The 21067-nt window shown below is 41.2% G+C and overlaps 1 protein-coding gene and 1 long non-coding RNA gene across 2 annotated transcripts; one reads left to right on the top strand and one right to left on the bottom strand.

Annotated features, from left to right (window-relative positions):
- The first annotated feature begins 215 nt into the window (after positions 1-215).
- AMN1 (antagonist of mitotic exit network 1 homolog) lies at positions 216-17020 on the top strand. Its single transcript, XM_082240927.1, has 7 exons — positions 216-386; positions 4449-4581; positions 6617-6761; positions 8316-8533; positions 12953-13009; positions 13874-13985; positions 16438-17020. Exons 1-7 carry the CDS (start codon positions 337-339, stop codon positions 16509-16511), a joined length of 789 nt encoding a protein of 262 aa, XP_082097053.1. The 5' UTR covers positions 216-336; the 3' UTR covers positions 16512-17020.
- LOC309542256 lies at positions 651-2061 on the bottom strand. The gene is made up of 3 exons (XR_014224156.1): positions 1963-2061; positions 1257-1747; positions 651-920 (listed from the first exon to the last, which is right to left on the bottom strand). It is a non-coding gene; the product is annotated as an uncharacterized lncRNA (long non-coding RNA).
- Positions 17021-21067: the final 4047 nt, after the last annotated feature.

Consider the following 21067-nt stretch of genomic DNA (forward strand, 5'->3'; position numbering starts at 1 on the left):
ACGTTGCTTCAGCTCCGCTGGGCTTGAGGGCGGGAGACTGAGCTAAAATCCCGTTTAGAACCTACGACGACCCCTCCCCCTTCGACGCCAAACCACCTCCGAAGGCCTCAGTACCGCACGCCGAAGACTACATTTCCCAAAGTGCTCCGCTCTCTACTTAGGGTCGCTCTGCCAATTCCGAACTCCCCTTTCTCTCATTCGAGTTCCGTCGCAGGGGAAAGGGCTGAGGCATAGAGGGCGCTGCGTCTGAATTGCGAGGAATTGAAGGACGGTCCCCGACGCCGCCCATCCCCCGGCCTGAGAGGAAGAGCGAGAGCGAGCTGCCGGGGCCTAGCGATGAGTTACCTCAGCGAAAGCGGCGGGGCCGTTAGGTCCCTCCTCGACTTGTGAGTGGCCGGCGGGGCGAGCGGGGTCTTCACTCGTGCGTCCCCCCACCCGCCATGAACCTCTCCCGGCGCCAGGAAAACCACCTTATTTCACCTCCATCTCCAACGTTACCCTTATTATGTCCTCCCCGCCTCTTCGCTAACCTCTTTGCTGCCCTTTGTCCGGATTCTGCCCCTGGGATGTGCCAACAAGTCAACGAGGAGAAGCGTGCCCCTGAGCGTGTGCAGAGAGCAGTTTTAAATAGCTGCGCGGAAGAGGCAAGCCTGCTGAAATGCCACCTTGCCTTGAGTAGTGGTTAGCGCCCTTGGGCTAGGGAGCAGCCCGATACAAATTCCATGGGGAGGGAGGGAGGGAGAGCCATGTACGGCCCCTTGAGCCCTTTGGAGGAAAGGTGGGATAGAAAAATATAATAAATAAACAAACCTGGCTGTTCTTCTATTGAGAAGTGTGGCCAACTTCACCCTGGGACCATTATAGCTGCGCTTTTAATAATACTGTAATATAATAATAATATCATTGAGCTGCTGAGGCATCTAATCATAGCCTGCATTTTATCAAGGCTTATAGTTTGATTAGGGTCTGTATTTTAAAATGAGCTTGAAGATTTTCAAATGTTTTATGCCAGGCAGAAGACCAGCTGCCTAAGTACTTTGGCAAGATGTTTATCCTCCTGGACAAGGGGGCCCCCTGATTTATAGCAGAAAACAATTCTCAAAGTCAAAGGGTGAAGAACAAGGCTACACTGACCCTACATAATTAAGGGTTCGTAAACAGTAAAATAAAACCATGTGCCTCCATTAAACTTGAGCCATATCTTTCTAAGGTTAAAGGCCAAGAGCAAATGGCTAGAGAAGGGGAGTGTAAACGACTTTCTCGGGTGACCCGGCATTTATCTCATACCTGGAAAAACTTCACCTGTTGGTTTTCCAGCTGTTAGAGATACAAACAAGAAAAACAACAACAACAAAACACCAAAAAAACCTGGTTCCTAAGACTTAGGTCTCAAAATCCTTTAAATAATAAGATCTGGACAAAAATTGGTGAAGTAGTAGAATTTTATTGAAGGAAAAGCATGGTTGAACAAGGATGGGTGACCAATGCAGGCACACCCTAATGAGGAAAAACACAGTTTATATAATCTGCCCCCCCCCAACCGCCAAAAAGTCCCTACTTTACATGCCCACCATGGAGGAGCATGCAAAGTTTACAACATATCGCGTCCGCCTTAACATTTTACCATCCCACTTCCCCATGTTAATCATTGCACAAATATTGTCAAAGCATCTTTTCATTTTATATTTTGATGCAAGCAACCCCTTTATTCTTATCTCAATTTGCCCTATTTTGATAAAAAAAAATCCTTCCAGTAGCACCTTAAAGACCAACTAAGTTAGTTCTTGGTATGAGCTTTCGTGTGCATGCACACTTCTTCAGATACATGCACACAAAAGCTTATACCAAGAACTAACTTAGTTGGTCTTTAAGGTGCTACTGGAAGGAATTTTTTTTATTTTGACTATGGCAGACCAACACGGATACCTATCTGTAACTGCCCTATTTTGATGTGCTAACCACTCTTTGTTCCATATGCAGGCGTAAGCTAGTTTGTTATCTGATAAGGCTAAGAGGACAAACCTCAAGTTGACCACCAAATATCCTAGCTACAGGTGCGAGCTGCTCTTGAGTCTAGGTTCTTAACAGTGAGCTGCATGACTTTTGCTAAATCTGCATTCCTTATTCGGTGGAATCCCTTGTGGTTACCCTATCAGCTATAAACTATCAAATTCTGTGCTCACTATTATCTTAGCAGGCAGCTGCTCTTTAGACCTTTAGACTTTTATGAAAAAGCAAAAATATAGCATCATTAAAAATTGAGAAGTAATGGAAAGGCAAAGAGTTGCTTAGAAACATCCTATTCAAAAAATGGCCAAGCTATATATTGTGGTAGGTGTGTCTTAATAGGATCCACTAATAAAAGCATTCTTATAATAAGAAGCATTAATAAAAGCATCCTTATCCTAGGGAAACAATGAAAAAGCAACGTATTTCCCACACCAGCCTCATGTGTCTGTTGACAGCACAAGCAGTTTAACAGAAGCTTAAGAAGTCTGTATGGGGAATAAATTGGGCATAAGTTCTTAAACTGAAACTGTTCTTAACCTGAAGCACCACTTTAGCTAATGGGGCCTCCCGCTGCCACTGCACTGCTACCGCATGGTTTCTGTTCTCATTCTAAAGCAAAGTTCTTAACCCGAGGTACTATTTCTGGGTTAGTGGAGTCTGTAACCTGAAGCATCTGTAACCCGAGGTACCACTGTACGTGATAAAAATTGTGCTGGAAGCAGTTTTGACCTCCCATGTTACTTGTATTCTGAACAATTAAATTTACAGTTGCTTACATAAAAATATTCTGTAATGGATCTGAATAGTGATCCAGCTCTGCAGACAACAGAGGACAGAGAGATGCCTCTAAGAAGCTCACAGGCAGAGCATATTGGAAATAGCCATCACAGTTTCTAAATAGCTACTAGCTATTGGGAGACATTTCTATAAATTTGTCTGATCTCAGGAATCCTTGACACACTGAGTAGCCCCTGAATTCATTTTCATTGTTTGTTTGCTTATGTGCTCTTCAAATGTTTTTTCCAGGACGGGTTTCATAATGTTAAAAACACAAAATTTATAAAAAATACGAAGTACAATAATCAAATAATCAAATCCTACAACATACTTATTTTATTTACAGTATATAGAGATTTCCAAACACTTTTCAAGTGCCTATATAGCATTACTGAGAGTGACTTCCAGCAGAACGTGGGCACAGAGCAGAGGATTCTGGGGGCATGCTGAAGGGTACCCATTCGTTCATCCAGGGCACTGGGACTCTATAGCACACCTAATACTGATGTGGAAATCAAACTACAGGACAACTTTTGTTTCATGCCTAATGCTCCTCTTCATTCCAAGTGGCTGAAAGAGGTCCTAGCATACGTTTACCAGAGTGTCCTCTGAATATGATACAAAGTGCATAGTAGTTATACAGTAAATGTCATGCACAGTACAGAGATTCACTTCTTCAAATACAGTGGAATATTACCAAGAGTTCAAAGCAGTATTTTAACATGTTGCATAAATAGTTGTTTGCCCTAAGATTTATTTTACATAGCAATAATTTTGCTTATTGGCAGTCTGCAGTGTTACAACATTTTTGCACGACTTTGTTCTTGTGACTAAAGCAGTATGTGAATCAGCAATGTCACCCTCACCCTTATTCCATGTCACCTTCACTCTTATTGTTGATCAGAGCAAAGTTCATTATCCTTAATCCTGAAGTCATAATTTATTGATTTCTCTAACTCTGGCTACACGTTGTAGGGGAATTCAGTCACATTGAGCAAACTGCCTTTCAGCCAATGATCATTTTCACTCAGAAGCCCTTGATGAGCATCTGAGGAACCTCAAAGTTCCCAAAGTGCAGTTTAAAACTAAATGTCTCAATAATAATTAAGCTTAATGTGAGGAACCTTAGAACCTTTGATCTTCCAGATGTTGCTTAACTTCAACTACCATCAGCCCTGGCCATGGGCCATGCTTCCTGTAGCTGATGGGAGCTGTAGTTCAGCAACAAAGGTTCTGCACGCTTGCTCCAAGCCATTCAGAACTGAATATACATATATTTGTGATTAGAACTCATTTAAAGTTGTGTTAAATGTTTTTTTGATATGAGTAAACTTTGTGAATATCTTTTCCACTTGTTTGTGTATGTCAGGTGGACTTCAACATGTTGGATTCCCACCAGCCCCAACCATCACAGTCAATAGACAGGAGTGATGGGAATACAACAATACCTGGAAGGACATAGGTCCCCTGCCTCTGGTGTACATCTTTTTTTTTCTTTCTCATTACCTAATTTTGTACTAGGTGCTGGATAGCCCCGCCCCCCAAGAGAAGTCCCTGTTGTTGCAGTCTAAAAAATTGTGCTTACATAATTGTTTCCCAAGTTGCCAAGAAAGTGTGTCATCTTATGACTACTTTTTGTTCTTTCCCCTCCTCCCCTCCAGAAGCCTTCATTGCTTAACGAGGAACATATCCAGATATGCGGAAGATATTAAGCCTTTGCCTCCCAACATCAAAGATAAACTGATCAAATCATTGAGTGTCCAAGGGTGGATAAGTGATTCAAATATTAATACGGTAAGGTGGCACATTTGAGCACAACTCTCCACATTGTCATCATTGGGACTTACAAACAATACATATTTATATTTGCATTTATTCCTGCTGTCTTTTCCATAGTCAAAGCCAAGGCTGTGTATTTGATAGAGGGTTGTTCTAGGACCTGGGAAACCAGGGTTCTAATCCAGACTCAGCCATGTAGTTCATTAGTGAAAGTGTCCTTTATGAGATGACCTCCAGGAAAGTGTTGGGCTGGATGCAATTCAATGCCATATTTCCTGGCTGTGTGATTTGTGGTGGGGCATTATTTTGGAGTGTAATGCCCCAGTTCATTATTCATTTCTGCATATTTTAACAATATGACAGTGTATTGTGCCCCAATAAAGTGGTGGAGTTGATGTGATTTAATGTCAGTTCCCAGAGGATGCTGTCCTGGATGTATGGGTCTGTGATTTGTGATGTCCCAAAGCTTATTGATCGTACACCCCTAGTTCTTCATTTGCTGTTATCATTTGAGGTCACCATGTTCTCATGAGTATTGAACAAACACAAATAATTTGATTGCAGAAAAGTAGTGTGCATCTTGAAAGGGACATTCTTCAGGTCATTGGGATAATATGGGGCATTCTAAAATTTACTTTGGAGTTCAGTGACATGTCAAGTTTTGTTTTGTTTTTTAGTTTTCTGATTGAGCTATATTTCAAATTCCTACACAGATAAGGAGCTAGGAACAAGTAACAAACTTAAGCATCAGAAGAGTTAATTATTATTTCTCTTTCAACAAAACTTGCATTTTTTCTTTAAAAAAACAAAACAAAAAACTTGCATTTTCTCCTTTGCATTTACCCACACCTGCACCATTCTGCCATTTAGGCTAGTTCCTCTTCTCTTTGGTGCTGAATTTGATTATCTCATATTACCTTGAAGAATGTTCAGATACAGTATATGAAGGAATCTGGATTTGATAGGGACAATCTATCATGAAGTAGAGTTGCATCTAGCAACATTTGCCATCAGCGTAGTATACTCCTCTTCTAAATTGTTACATTAGCCTCAAATGGGAACCATGGCTGAAACCTTTGACTGAGTTTAAAGTTCTGTTCCAAACATGACTCATCTTCCATATACAGGCCAGTTTCTAATGGCAAAGCTATTAAAATCCGTAAGCTTAAATAAACTGGCAAAATGATCAACCGCTTGCCTAAGGAAAGAGGGCACAGTAATTTTATTATCCATAGAAGAATTCTATTTGCTGACCCCTTGACAAGCTTGGGATACCTGCTAGATCTTCCAGGAGGGAATAAATTAGATGTAATACTGATCTGTTGCTGACAAGGCATACCTGCTATTGTTTTAAATAAATTTGAGATGATAGAGCAAAAGTTAAAGCTGTGGTAACAAACATGCATTTTGCAGATAGTACTTCAGGGTCTTTTGTGAGTAAGGACAGAAAAGCTCATTAAAATCTTAATGAATATTAAATGAATTTATTATTTATTGGTAGAGTCCCAAGGGCCATGTCAGGGGACTGCCATCGGGGCTGGGGAGGGAAGCAGGGGGATACAGAGAGCCTCCGAGGCTTCTGAGGAGCAGCCCCTCTCCAGCGGTGGGGAAGGCCACACCTCCAGTGGAGCGGAGGGGGAAGGGGATAGCCAGGCGAGGGGAGGGCTCAAAGATGCTACCAGCTGGCCAGGAGACAGACACGCCATTTCTGTCACCCAGCTTACGCAGAGGGGTGAAACGTAAGGAGGGGAGGCAGAGATTTGGGGTGTCTAAGTTCTTATGTTGGGGAGAAACCGGAAGGGGCCACTCCTGGAACCTGCAAGCGACTAGGACGGACATGAACTTTGTGTTTCTGCACTGTATATAGTTTACACTAATAAAACCTGTAAAAGACAGGTCAGAGTCCTGCCTGGTTACTCGTGAGCAACCACCACCAGCCCCTGACAGGCCAGATAAAGAGGAATGGAAGATTACATTTCGCCCTCAGGCCTAAGGTTCCCCATTCCTGTGCCGCGCCACGTAGAGCTTGACAGAAATATTTTCATTTTAGGTTTTGCACCCTGCAGTAGAGGCACTCGACCTTCGGGACTGTGATGTTTCAGATAATGCCTTGCAACAGCTTTGTAACTGCAAACAACTTAAGAAAATTAACTTGAACATTTGGAAAGGCAACAGACTAACAGTCACTTCGGAAGGTTTGTTTTCTATGTGATATTTATTTCAAAGGACAGTGAAGAAATTAAGCTTCATTCAGGCTTCTTCTTCCCCCAAATAGGATTCTCATTATCATTTTTAGTAAATAAATACCCAGAGGATTGGATTTCCTTCCAAAATGCTGCTCTGAAGGCTACACATTCTCTTTCTTTGTAGTTTAGAGCTTTTTCATGACTCAGGAAGCTGCCTTATGCTAAGTCAGAGCATTGATCCATCTAGCCCAGAGCACCATCTGCTCTTACCGGCTCCAGCTAACCACATCATCGCAGCAAATAGCAACCCTGCTTTGTGAGGAGCTTTTAACAAAAGATGCGAGAGACTTAACATAAGAAGAGTCTTGCTGCTTCAGGCCAAGGGCGCATCTTGCCTAGCATCTTGTTCCCACAGGGGCCAGCCAGGTGCTTATGTGAAGCCCACAAGTAGATGGTTTTGGGCTAGAACATTAGGCAGTTAGAAAGGAAGGTTCAAAAGAAGTCAGAGCTATGCAACAAGCTGCCTTCCGGAGCTGAAAGGCTTTCTTTTGCTGGGGGTATTTAAGCAGAAGCTGAATGTCCATTTCCCAGGGGTGTTGCAGTTGCATCCTCCATTGTGGATCCTGCACTGAGCAAGGGGTTGGATTAGATTGCCTTCAAGGTATCTTACAAGGTTGCAGGGTGTGCTGTAAAGCAAAGGTGAGAAACATCTGGCTCTCCAGATATTTTTGGACTCCAAACCCCATCATCCCCGACAATTGTCTAGGATAACGGGCTGTTGGGAGTTGGAGTCTAATAAACATCTGAAATGCTACAAGTTCCCCACCCTGGCCTAAAGGCACATGATACATCAACCTTGCTGAAGTCCAAGTCTGGGAGACCATCTCAGAATCCTTTGTGTATCACTTTGAGCTCTACTACAGGAGAAATGTGGGATATGAATGTAAATAAAGCAAATGAATGTCATTTTAGGTACCAGTTATACAAATAGAAAAGGAAGGATTAGATGAGAACAAGCTAACACTTATGCCCATTCACATCAATGGTCCTAAGGACACTTAACTCTACAGTGATGCCTTGGTTTACGAACAACCCTGTTAACAAACTATTTGGTTTACCAACTCCGCAAAACCGGAAATAGTGTTCCGGTTTGCAAACTTTACCTCGGTCTACAAACGGAAGCCGAACGGTGGAAGGGCACTGGCAGCAGGCAGCCTCATTAGGGAAAGCGCACCTCGGTTTAAGAATGGATTTGGTTTAAGAACGGACTTCAGGAACGGATTAAGTTCATAAACCAAGGTACCACTGTATACTGAATTGCAGCTATTATTAGTAGAGCACAATGAATATACTAATATGATGCCCAAAGTGGCCAGCATTCTAAAGTTATAAGCAGAATTGATATTTGAGGTTAGTATCCCTCAGGTTTGACTGTAATTTGTAATATTAATGCCCAAAGTGTTTTGATATGTTGCTCTTAAAGTAATAATTTCTTCTAATATGCTCTTCTATTTGAACTTCTGGAGATGAATGTGAGAATGATGTGCTTTGTTTATCCAACAGGGGTTGCAGCACTGGCCTTGTCATGCCCTTATTTACGTGAAGTCTCTTTTAAAAGATGTAGCAACATTACAGATAGTGGAGTCCTTGCCCTTGCCCTCCACTGCCCACTTTTGCAAATAGTTAACATAGGTGGATGTTCCAGCATTACAGATACATCACTGCAAGCTCTTGGACAGAACTGCCAATCTTTACATAGTGTGGATTTTTCATCTACCCAAGTAAGATTGTTGGCAAATATATATCTTGTTGGCATAGATATCTTGCAAAATGGCATGATTAAAATGATACTCTTGAGAACTGACTCTTACTTCACTAAATTGCTATTGGTATTTTGAGATACTGTCTTGATAAAAGTGCATTTGGCCTCTTTTGCTTTCACAGTTACCGCATTTTTCACTCTGTAAGACGCACCAGACCACAAGATGCACCTAGTTTTTGGAGGAGGAAAACAAGAAAAAAATATTTTGAATCTCAGAAGCCAGAACAGCAAGAGGGATCGGTGTGCAGTGAAAGCAGCAATCCCTCTTGCTGTTTTGGCTTCTGTGATAGCTGCGCAGCCTGCGTTCGCTCCATAAGACGCACACACATTTCCCCTTACTTTTTAGGAGGGAAAAAGTGTGTCTTATAGAGCAAAAAATACGGTACCTTAATTTTGCTTAGTGTGGTTGCATTAGATAAAATGAGTGTTTTGAGCCTACCACAGGAAATGTGGACTCTTATCTATAAATTGCAGTGAATTTTGTTGCAAAAATAGTCATCTGGCTTGTAAATCTAGTGTTTCCCATTTCCCTTCCCTTCCCACCCATTTTACACTTGTAGCTTACATTATCAGAGTGCAGTATTAAAATAAATTCAGCAGAGTAAATAATATTTGATTGATATAAAAGTGGAAAACTGATTTGAATAGTTATAGTAAAATTATGCAGGAAAATGTAATATGAAATATGAACCATTGAAGGAGAAGAAGGGAAGACAGTGAGAGCCAACTATTGACGACTGTGGAGAAGAGCCAGAGGATGATGGGTTTACCTGGTGCCTAGATGTTCCTGGAACCTGGTCGTCCATGGTGGTTCTGGTCTGCTCCCTGGTTTTTGGAGGACGAATGCCCAAGAGGTCCTTACCTACGGCCTTCTTAGGGCAGGCAGCACCTCCTTCCAGGCTCCTGGCTGGGCATCCAACCACGCAACAGTTGGTAGGCGCATGGTCTGTCTGCTAGTATGGGGACAGGGAGGCCTGGCAAGACCAGGTTTCTGCCTGTTTTGGAGGGCTGGTAAGACAAAGATTCTGCAGTATCACGTAGGAAGAGTTTGGGCTTGTTGTGATTATTTGTAGCAGAAACACTACTGCTGAGGCTGCCGGAGGTTAAGGGCTGCTGCATGCATAGCTAATGCAGAGTTAACAGAAGATAATGGGGTTGAGTAGTGCTACTGAATAGTAATGTAATAATAAGAATAAGAATGTATAGATACAAAATTAAAATAAAAAAGGAAGGGAAAGGAAAGGAAATGGAAAAGATAAGGTGAAAGAGGAAACTAGAAGAGGAACTGCAGATAAGTCAGACTAGGGGTAACCCTGCCAAAGCTAGTGAGAATTGACCAATAAACCAGTTGCTGTGTGGCTGCACTAAGCAAGGTTAATATTTAACAATATGTGATTCTGTGAATGAAAAGAAAGCACCCAAGATTTATAAGTTGATATATTGGAAGCAATCACACAATATACAATCTGCAGGTTTGAGGCTCAGTTAACTAATTCTATCAGAAGGGGGAGCAATTCATTTATTCAGATGGGGGGAGCGATTCATTGGAGGGAGTAATCAATGCGGCAAAGGCATGGCATAATTAAAATCCAGAAACGTAATTAAATATAGGTGCAATCAGTGATGCAAGTGCATTAATATAAAGCCTAATCAGAGGGAGCAATTCATCACATAACATTAGTGCAGAAAACCAATTAAATAGCTGGTGTCCTTCACGCCATGCTTGGAGGTCTCTTCCATATTGATCCTCTCCATTTTCTGATCAGAACCACTCTTCCTGTTCCTCTCTTTGCTTGTTTGCTTCTTCTCTTTTGACTCTTGCTGCTCTTCAACATACATACATACATATATGAATGAGACATATATATTCTCCAGAATTTGGTGCAAAAGTTATTTTTCCAGCTAATTACAGATCAGGGATGTGACTTTTCCAAGGAAGCTCCCTTTTGCTTGGAACTGTCTGCTTTTCTTGAATCTTTGTGGGTCCCCAGTTTGAAATGTAATAAATGGGTGTCTAATGGCAGAAAGGTTAAAAGCAGTTATAAACATAGCAAACCTTCATACAGAGTATCACAGCTTTTGGCTAAATTTAAAAGGGGTTCCTAGACTGGAGTTTCCCTTCCAGAAACTCAGAAGAAATGGATGCAGGCTTTAAGTGAAAAGATAGAAAGACTGAAATACAAATGCACATAGGCACAGCCTAAAAAATGAGGAGGCTTGGAACTCCGCTCGGCCAAGCTGATAAGGCCTCATCTTCCTTCGAGCCGAGCCTTTGAAATCGCCTCCGACGTGTTTTATGACCTGAGCCTTTGATAAGGCCTCAAGCACATTCTATCCAGCAGGGTTCCCAGCACAGGGAAGAGACGAGAGGTTTGGCTACATTGTAAAGAGTTTTATTTCTAAACTACGCAGAACAGAAAAGACATCCTCTCTCTATGCAAGCAGAGAGCAACTGAACAAAGAAACAAAGGAAACAGGAAACCACTAACGTCACAACCCATCTCCCTTTCCCGTGAGACTGCAAGGTCTCTGGAATGTAAACAGAGTCCTGTGACTCCACGCAGCTGCACAGTGATAACAGAAGCTAACAGCAAAGCCATGTTTCTTATACACTTTCAGATTACACAAATGATTTCTGAGTAGCCAATCAAATGATTACAACAACTTCAACAACTTCCCCATAGGAATTACAGCCTATGGTCATCATTCTAAATCAAATAGAAACCCTTATACAGTATTCTTTTTACTAGCCCACTCCAGCCTTCTCATTATATTAATATGTGATCATACATTGTCATCCTTCAAGGTCTACTTTAATTAATATCTAATTAATTAATTCTTTACATGTCTACAAACATCTATTCTTAATCACCCATGATTAATATATTCATTCTCTACATTAACATAAATTCAGTGATACTGTTCCGCCTGGCCAATCTCCTTTCATGTATTCTCAACTTTTAATTCTTTCACATTAGAATACAGGATGTACGTGAAGCAATCTGGTTTTTTCCTTAGATTGGTGAGAGTTCATACATGGATTGCTAAGCAGCACTGCTAATATAAAATACTGAGTTTTAACAAACAAAAGAGTGTCCTAACAGAGAGATAAATGGAGATAGGAAATTCTTCATCTGCTTTGCATGCAGAAGGTCCCAGGTTCAACCCCTGGCCTCTCCAGGTAGGCCTGAGAGAGACTTTTGTTGCAACGGTTTTTAATAAAGGTACCAGTGACCAACTCAAATAGAGTCCAAGAATTGACAGACGCAGCAATTGGAGAAAAAGAAGGTGAGGTTTACTGCTGAGCGATAATTGACCCAGTGGAATCCTTTCCAAAGACTGGGCCCCAAGCTCTGTCGGCCTGGGGCTTTATACCTGAGTACATACATCACAGATCATGACATAATTGAATATAATTGTGAACGAAAGCAAACTAAGCTAATGAGCGCATTCAAGCCTTGCTCCTGACCGTACGAGTTCTCCCAACTTCTGTTTTTTTAGTTTGAACATGCAGTCTTGAGGCAGACTTGACCTTTCTCCTAGATTTATTGCAAGAATAGAAACTTAAGGCAAGGAGGAACTTTAACTGTTACTCCCAGGCGACCATCTGTTCATAAAGGACATTTGCGGTTAGCACCTTCCTATTTAACTGCATAGACTTTGTCTGGACAAGGGGGGGGGGGAGATGTACCAGCAAATCTGATTTATCGCTTCACCTCTTGTAGAGAGAACAAAAAGGTACTAGGACAAAGTTCATTTAAACTTTGCAGATTTAAGCAATTTGCTGTTAAGCTAAGCAGAAGCTTTCAGGATTCAAACATGGATTATAAAATCATTGTAAAAATCTCTGGTTATATGTGAATATATGTGAATATATTTGATAACTGTTTATATGGATAACTGATTATATGAAAAGCATAAGGGTAAAATTCCTCCAGGTCCTGCTTCACTGCCTGAAACCCTGGAGATCCATGGAGATCTCCTACAGTTGTAGGAGAGCCAGTCAGGAAAGAGAATACTGAGCTGGATGGACCAGTGGTCTGAGCTGGTATAAGGAAGCTTCCTCTGTTTCTGTTGCTAAGCCATGCTTTGGCTTAGTGTGATGTTTGTACTAAGTCAGAGAAAGGCCTGGAAAGTGGCATTATTGCACATATATATAATTTTTCTGTCATTTAAAGAGAATATATTAATTTGGCTTCCATTTGTGTAAAATTCAAGTTTATAAGACATGCAAATTGAAGAAAACCAGACTGAAGTTGCTATGGTTGTTGTTGGGTTTTTTTTACAAGATTGCTTTAATGTTTTGGTTTATTGAAGTGGACAGTTACTATAGTTTTATTCAGTGTACCAACAAAAATTTTGATTTTGTCCCATCCAGGTTACTGATCACGGTGTAATAGCACTTGTTAGTGGAATGTGTTCAAAGAATTTAAAGGTACCGTAACTTTTCAACATGTTTAGTACAAATCATTATTATTAGTAAATAGTATATTTAAATTTCTTAATAGAATTAAGGGATTAAATCAGTGGCTATTAGTCAAAGATGACTAGATGCCCTGCTAGTGGGTTTCCAATAGACATCTGACTGGCCACTGTAGAAACAGAATGCTGCTGGACAAGATGGGACTTTGGTCTGATCCTGCAGGGTGGCTCTTACTCTCATATAGGGTTTTTTCCATTATTGCAGGGGTCAGCAAGGTTTACCAGGCATGGGCTGGATCACTCCTGCAGAGATCCTCCGTGGGCTGGACCGGTGCATGTCCATGGCACTGGAAATCGCTTCTGCATATGCCCAGATGCCAAAAATTGCACCTGCGCAGAAGCGATTTTCAGCATCTGGGCATGCGCACAAGTGATTTCCGGCACCATGGACATGCGCAGACGCGATTTCCGGCATCTGGGCATGCACAGAAGCGATTTCCGGAGCCGTGGAAGAGAGTCCCTGCGCCATGCTGCGCTGCTGTTTTTTTTAATGCTTTTTATTGATTTTCAAAAACAAAAATAATAATAAATAAAACATAAACTTTTACATTCAACATTTTGTATCTTCTTATTTACCCTGCGCAATTTTGCGCCTGGACTTCCTTCCTTCCCTGCTTCGGTTTTCCCAATTTACCATGCTGCGCTGGTTTAATGCAGCACGTGGGGACTCGCCAAGTGGGCAGCTTGGTTTGGAGGTGGCTCACAGGCTGGTTAAATGGCCTCCTTGGGCTGCTTCCGGCCCATGGACTGCAGGTTGGGGACCCCTGCGTTATTGTCTGTAACAGTTACTGATGCTAGTATTCATTATCCCAAATAGGAGATCCATATGGAACGGTGTGTGAATCTGACTGACATAGCTGTGGAAGCTGTTCTCACTTGTTGTCCAAGGATATACATTTTTCTGTTCCATGGATGCCCACTGATAACAGGTGATTAAAGTGCAGCTTACTAGCTAAGTTCAACAATAGATTTTGTCAACCTGTTTGAGCCTTAAGATCAGTCTCAAAGGTACTGCTCACAGACCCACCAGCAGGATCCATCTCACTGGTGGGCACGAGAGACAGGGTATTTTCAGCAGTGGCCCCATATTTTCTTTTAAATGAGTTTAAAGATGTTTTTTATGTTGGTTGGTATTGTGAGTGGACTGGATTTTAAATTAACTTTGCTCTTTTAAATGGTTTTAAAATATTGCAGTACATGTAATTGTGCATTGGTTTGCTGGTTTGATATATTCTTGCTGCTCTTTTAGCTTTTATATTTCAAATATGTTTTTCATTGCAAGCTGAAGGATAAATCTCCCTTTTCTTTCTAGTTTGAATCCATTTTGAGCAGTTAGAACTCCATATTCTGTATTCACTGTCCCCTCCTAGTAGATAAAAACTAACTGTTTTAATCAGGACATGTCCTTGTACACTGAAAGAATGCAACAGATAATCACCAAGGTAATGGTGAAATGAATGCTAGGCATGGTAATTTCATTTAACCTTAGGTCAGTAGGAGGGCTGATATCATAGTCAAAAGCAGATGTTGGTAGACAAGCAATAATAGAGCAGTAAATAATAAATACATAGGTAAATGTTTCCTTACCACAATGCAACACAATTAAACTTGTTAAAATGGGAATAAGAGGCATGTTTCTATTTTTCTAACAGTCTTCAGAGACAGAATGGTACACCACTACTCCCTGCTCCATATCTTGAAACAATATGCTTATCTCTCCTGTTCTAAAAAAAAAAAGCCTAACGTTGTCCTGACTTAATCAGTCCACCTTCACAACTTAGTTAAAATTACGTTCACAGCAAATGCAATTTTAAACAGTTGCTCTTCGTATGCTTGGATGTGAGCCAAATTCTTGTATAACTTAGGTTTTGACAGTGTGCCTGTGTGGCTTCTGTCCAGATATGCTTGTTTATCAGAGCAATTGTTTAATTCAACTGCATCAGATACAAACAGTGCTTTTTTCCAAGAAGTTGTTAGAGTAAGCGCCACACTTTTTAACAACAAAAAGAGGTCCCAGTACTGCGTATCCTTGAATACTCCCTGGGGAAGAAAAAGGGTACTGGATACAATGTTGCTAAAATTATTTTGCCTTGATGCTAGTACATTTTGTTCAATCAAAATTGGGTGTTTTCCACCCCAAAAAGGTGGTTTAAAACAGATGAGAATAAGAACAACAGTTTCAAAGCAACCTAAGTAAAACCCAGAAATAATAGCAAAACAACCACATTGACCTGCTCTAGTGTTAAGATCAGCAGGGGAGGCCCCCTTGGCAGTTCTGCTGCCCTATGCAGTCTGATAGGCAGTGGTGTGTGAGAGTTGCTTATCTGTGTTGGCTCTCTGTTTGTGGAATAACCTGCCCTCCTTCTGCTGCATTGCTGTTCTGTGCTGCTGTTTTGTTAGTTTGGTCATTTTATTTTATGTTTTTAATACAGTGTGCTGTTTTATTGAGAGGTTTTTGTAACTCAGTATGGGACCATTCAGTGAAGGGTAAAATAGGTAAAAACAATGAATGAATGTCTGCAGAAAACACTGGAATATAAACAACTGAAAACATATTGAAACAAACATGTCTTAACCTGCTTAACCAGAAGAGAAGAATGAGCTTATTACAAGAGCCTGCAAAGCATTTATGCAGCAAATAGCAGCATCAATTTACTGATCTGGAGGCCCATTTCTTGTAGAAAGTGTTGGAATGAAACCACGACAGACGAGTAGCAGGTGTCATTGAGAGGCGTCTGCCGGGGCGAGCCCCGGGAACTCTCTTTTATTGAATATTACAAACATTGCCACAGGTGTGCTTGTGGCTGATTGGTTGATACAAACACAAAGCAACTTTTTGCTGATTGGTTAACATAAGTACAAGGCGGGAATTACATGTGAACATTAATCACCGATAGATTAAAGGCTGGGAAACGAAGCTAGAACTTGACAGGCATGAAACCTCCTGATTAAATTATAACTAAAGATTGATATAGCATGGCTAAAACAATTACTAATGATTGATCATAACATGAAAGAACATAATAATTGAATTTCATAGATGTGGTCAGCTGTGCATTAAGTACAGGTCATAGTGTTTTTCATGAACTTAGCAATGAGGGAATGTCTTGGTCTTTGGAACAAGTTGTGCAGTGTGTGCAAAAACAGAGAAAAGCTTATAAGCAAGAGTTCCCAGAATGCAAGAGAAAAGAAGCAATGCTTCCCCATAATGCAACAGTTACGTGCAGAAAAAGAACTTCCCTTTAGAAAGATCTCTGAAACTCATTCCTTCTTCCCCCTAAATTATTCATTTGCATTACCCTTCCTACCTAGCATTTTCTTACCCTAGAGAAAATTGAATTGTCCAATGTATTTTATCATCCTTGTTTCCTTGTTTTGCAGATCGTTCTCGAGAAGCCCTGGAACAGCTGGTTGGACCAAATAAGTTTAAGCAGGTTTCATGGACTGTTTATTGATTTTTCTTTAGTTGTTGATGGCATCTCTTTTTCAAGAAATAACCATTCCTGGAATGGCATGTCTCTGGTGTTGTAGTGTGTACTGTCTCCCACTGACATGCTTCGTTTCTGTTTCAACTGCCAAAGGTAGTGGCACTAATGCCGTGTTGGTTTTCTTGATTAATGAGAATGTTTCTCTTTTTTCCACTCCACATGATGGATTACTAATAGGAAGTTGTTAGTGTTCATGTAAGAGCAACAGGTCAGAACTGTAATTCAGGAATCATTATGTTCAAATGTTAAGTTCTGTGGCAGTGAAGAACTAACAGGAAAATGTGATGTGGCAGGTGGTGAGCCAGCAAGACATGACAGCCACTTTTGCATCTAAGCATTTTGTAAGGTCACTTGCGCAGCCATCACTTTGGGGAGGGTCAGTTATGTTTCTAGGTAGCCATTATAATTGGAGACATGAGGTTTTGTTTCCTGCATGCTGGTTCTTGTTTTGAAATAAATTTTCCTACCAACTTCAAGTTGTGAATGTATTTTCTTTCATTCCAAAGAATTTATGCATGTGTTTATAGTACTCATGGCTTCTGTTTTTGAGTGAAAATGTTAACATGTGGCTTTGTGCTGATATCTCCTAGCCAGGATACCACGTTCTGGCCCAGTAAGGAACATAGTAGTGAAAACTAGAAGGAATACTGCTATCTAGTCTAGGAATTTGGATTTCTTCCTAAACCCTGTATAAGAGTTGTTTGATCATGTGCAGCCCGTGCATTCCCAGAGAAAAATGAATCATAGAATCATAGAGTTGGAAGAGACCACAAGGGCCATCGAGTCCAACCCCCTGCCAAGCAGGAAACACCATCAGAGCACTCCTGACATATGGTTGTCAAGCCTCTGCTTAAAGACCTCCAAAGTAGGAGACTCCACCACACTCCTTGGCAGCAAATTCCACTGTCGAACAGCTCTTACTGTCAGAAAGTTCTTCCTAATGTTTAGATGGAATCTTCTTTCTTGTAGTTTGGATCCATTGCTCCGTGTCCGCTTCTCTGGAGCAGCAGAAAACAACCTTTCTCCCTCCTCTATGTGACATCCTTTTATATATTTGAACATGGCTAACATATCATCCCTTAACCTCCTCTTCTCCAGGCTAAACATGCCCAGCTCCCTTAGCCGTTCCTCATAAGGCATCGTTTCCAGGCCTTTGACCATTTTGGTTGCCCTCCTCTGGACACGTTCCAGTTTGTCAGTGTCCTTCTTGAACTGTGGTGCCCAGAACTGGACACAGTACTCCAGGTGAGGTCTGACCAGAGCAGAATACAGTGGCACTATTACTTCCCTTGATCTAGATGCTATACTCCTATTGATGCAGCCCAGAATTGCATTGGCTTTTTTAGCTGCCGCGTCACACTGTTGGCTCATGTCAAGTTTGTGGTCAACCAAGACTCCTAGATCCTTTTCACATGTACTGCTCTCAAGCCAGGTGTCACCTATCTTGTATTTGTGCCTCTCATTTTTTTTGCCCAAGTGCAATACTTTACATTTCTCCCTGTTAAAATTCATCTTGTTTGTTTTGGCCCAGTTCTCTAATCTGCCAAGGTCGTTTTGAAGTGTGATCCTGTCCTCTGGGGTGTTAGCCACCTCTCCCAGTTTGGTGTCATCTGCAAATTTGATCAGGATGCCCTTGAGTCCAACAACTTTAATTGACTCAACAGCACAATGTTTTCAGCCTTTGTGAAAACCACACAGCTTTAATTCATCTACCCACAGCTGCTGTCTTTTATTTAATCTAATTTTCATTGTGGCTGTTAGCAACACAGTTTGAATATTTTTGAACTTGAAAATTGCTTACTAATAGCAATAGAATGCATTTAAGTGAATGTAACTGCATAACAAGGTTGGCTTAAGTAATTACTCTTATAAATTTATTTTGAATTGTAGATTGACTCTGTACATGTTTAATCGGACTTACTCTCTAGTAGGTGTATTTAGGACTGAGGAGGGGTTGTACCTCTGGTGGGGGACACATCATGCTCCTTTTGTCCACCTTTGGTTCCCACCCTGCACCCAGCTCTCACCTGTGGCTCCTAGAAGCGGCCACACCCTGAGAATGGCTTTGACTGGCCAGCTAAACCAGGTGAGGGTCTTACATTTTATGTCTTCTATTTAATAAAGCCTGTACTGGCACCTCCCCACTTGCGCGTGATCAGCACAAGCACTTCTGCTGACAAGTGCACCATTTTCAGCTCCAAAAGGGGATGGGGGCAGAATCGGGGAATCCTCTCTCATGTGCATCCCAGTAATGTGTGTGGTGGCTGCAACAGTACCTCTGCTTAAGTGGGGACCCCCTTGTATGTTCTTACTCTTGAAATGACTGCTGTTCTGTTCAAAGCCTACATACCAGAGGTTGGATTCCCCCCCCCAAAAAAAAAAATAGAATTAGCAGAAGAGCCCCTAGTACAGCATCCTGTTCCCCATAATTTTCAGCCAGATGTATCTGGGAAACCCACCAGCAGAGAATGAAGGCAAAATACTTCCCCATCTGTTGCTTCCTTCCCTCCCTCCCAAACTGACTTTCAAAGATATGCTGTCTCTGAATCTGGAGATCCCATTTAGCTATATTATTAATAAAAGCACCTAGCATTTTTAAATGACTTGGATAATACCGAATTCAGCCACTCAACAGCTGGTTGCAAACTGGACTTCTACTACCCAAAGATGGGACTTCATTCTCTGACAGAACACTTCAAGTACTAAGTAAAACTACCCAATTTGACTTCTTTTTGCTTTTTTACCTTGCATGCCACCTAAAATTAACATCTAGCTTTGTTAATATAAAAGTTATCTACTTTCTCTTGATTCCTTGTTATCTGTCTACGAAGGAACCTGTGTGTTTCACCTAAGGAGCGAGACAGATCTAGGTAACAGCTTGATTTATATTTTCAAAAATTGGGAAGGGAAAATGCTAACCTTTATACATTTTTTCCATCTCAGCTGCCCTAAGTGCAACTTTAAACCTGCAAAGCACATAGTGGGAGTCTTGTTTGAATGTCTGGTATATCCTGCCACATTCTTTCTTGAGATTGTGAGAAAATATACATCCTTGTGGCTTTGACAGCAAACAACTCTATCCCACATCCCCTCCTCTGATAAAACATTCTGTAGAAGTCAAAGCCTGCATGCTATTTTATGGCAGTTTGGTCGCCCTGGTTATTGCCCTGATGTAGATTTTACATTTTTTATGAGATTATTTTTATTCAGAATAACATGAAATAATGGGTATTGATCATCAGATAAAAGGAAAATACATGCATTATGTGTATTAGGCAGATAATAATAGCATGTTAAGTTAAATAACTGAAGCCAAAATGATATATGAGTTATAGTGGGTCTGGGTTCCTCTGGGTGACAATAAAAGAAACAGATGTAAACCAATCAGCATCAAAAGTATCCTTTTGTTTCTGCATGCATCACTCAGCAGTGTTGTGTAAATTTAGCAGTCACTGCCAAATACCATATGTGTAAGGTCATCTTGGTAGTCAGTATAACCCTGAAACTAACTGGTACTTGCTGCAGAGCCATCCCACATATGCTTACCTGTAGACATGTTATTCTTATGTGCCAGTATAGTAAAACACTGGTTCTTTTCCTCCTGCATTCTGGGAATTATTTCTAGCTTCCTTTGCTTTTAAAACAGACTAAAAGGCCTGTTTATAATCAAACATGCTTCTCTCTCCCTTTTCACGCACAGGGCTAAAGTCTGTGCCTGGCACACGGATCTCTGCACTCCATTCCTTGCATACCACACTTTTTCTATTTAGTTCACAATGATGTGTTAATCCTCAATGTATAATTAATTGTGTGAGTTTATATTACGATCTAAACATTAGTAAATACCTTAGTCATAATATAATCAATCTTAGTCATAGGTGGATTAAGAGCTTATATACCTGTCTAAATACAGCTCTAACATTCTTTCTTTCATGTGCCAAAGATCTATGAAGCTATGTAAGCCCGCCTTACATACAAATGAGCCAATAAGATTTCAGTTTCTTTGTCTTGTATTAAGCCAATCAGCCACTAGCACATTCGTGGCCATGCTTTGTAACTTTGAATAAAAAGAGATGCTGTGGGGCTAGAGAGGCAGTCTCTCTCTCTCTCTCTCTCACCTTCATCTGGCACACACGCAAGCTCTCTGAAACAAACATCTCGTTGTCTGTCTTTATTCATCTCCGCAACTCTAAACCCGACACTTACCTGCTTGCTTTGGGAGCTTGGCTGCTGGCCTAGGGAGTTGAAGAAGAAGAAGAAGAAGAGTTTGGATTTGATATCCCGCCTTTCACTCCCCTTCAGGAGTCTCAAAGCGGCTAACATTCTCCTTTCCCTTCCTCCCCCACAACAAACACTCTGTGAGGTGAGTGGGGCTGAGAGACTTCACAGAAGTGTGACTGGCCCAAGGTCACCCAGCAGCTGCATGTGGAGGAGCGGAGACACGAACCCGGTTTCCCAGATTACGTGACTACCGCTCTTAACCACTACACCACACTGGCTGTTATTTGTTGGGAGTTATTTGT

Source organism: Podarcis vaucheri (assembly GCF_965113315.1).
Source record: "Podarcis vaucheri genome assembly, chromosome: 10".
Taxonomy (NCBI): Eukaryota; Metazoa; Chordata; class Lepidosauria; order Squamata; family Lacertidae; genus Podarcis; species Podarcis vaucheri.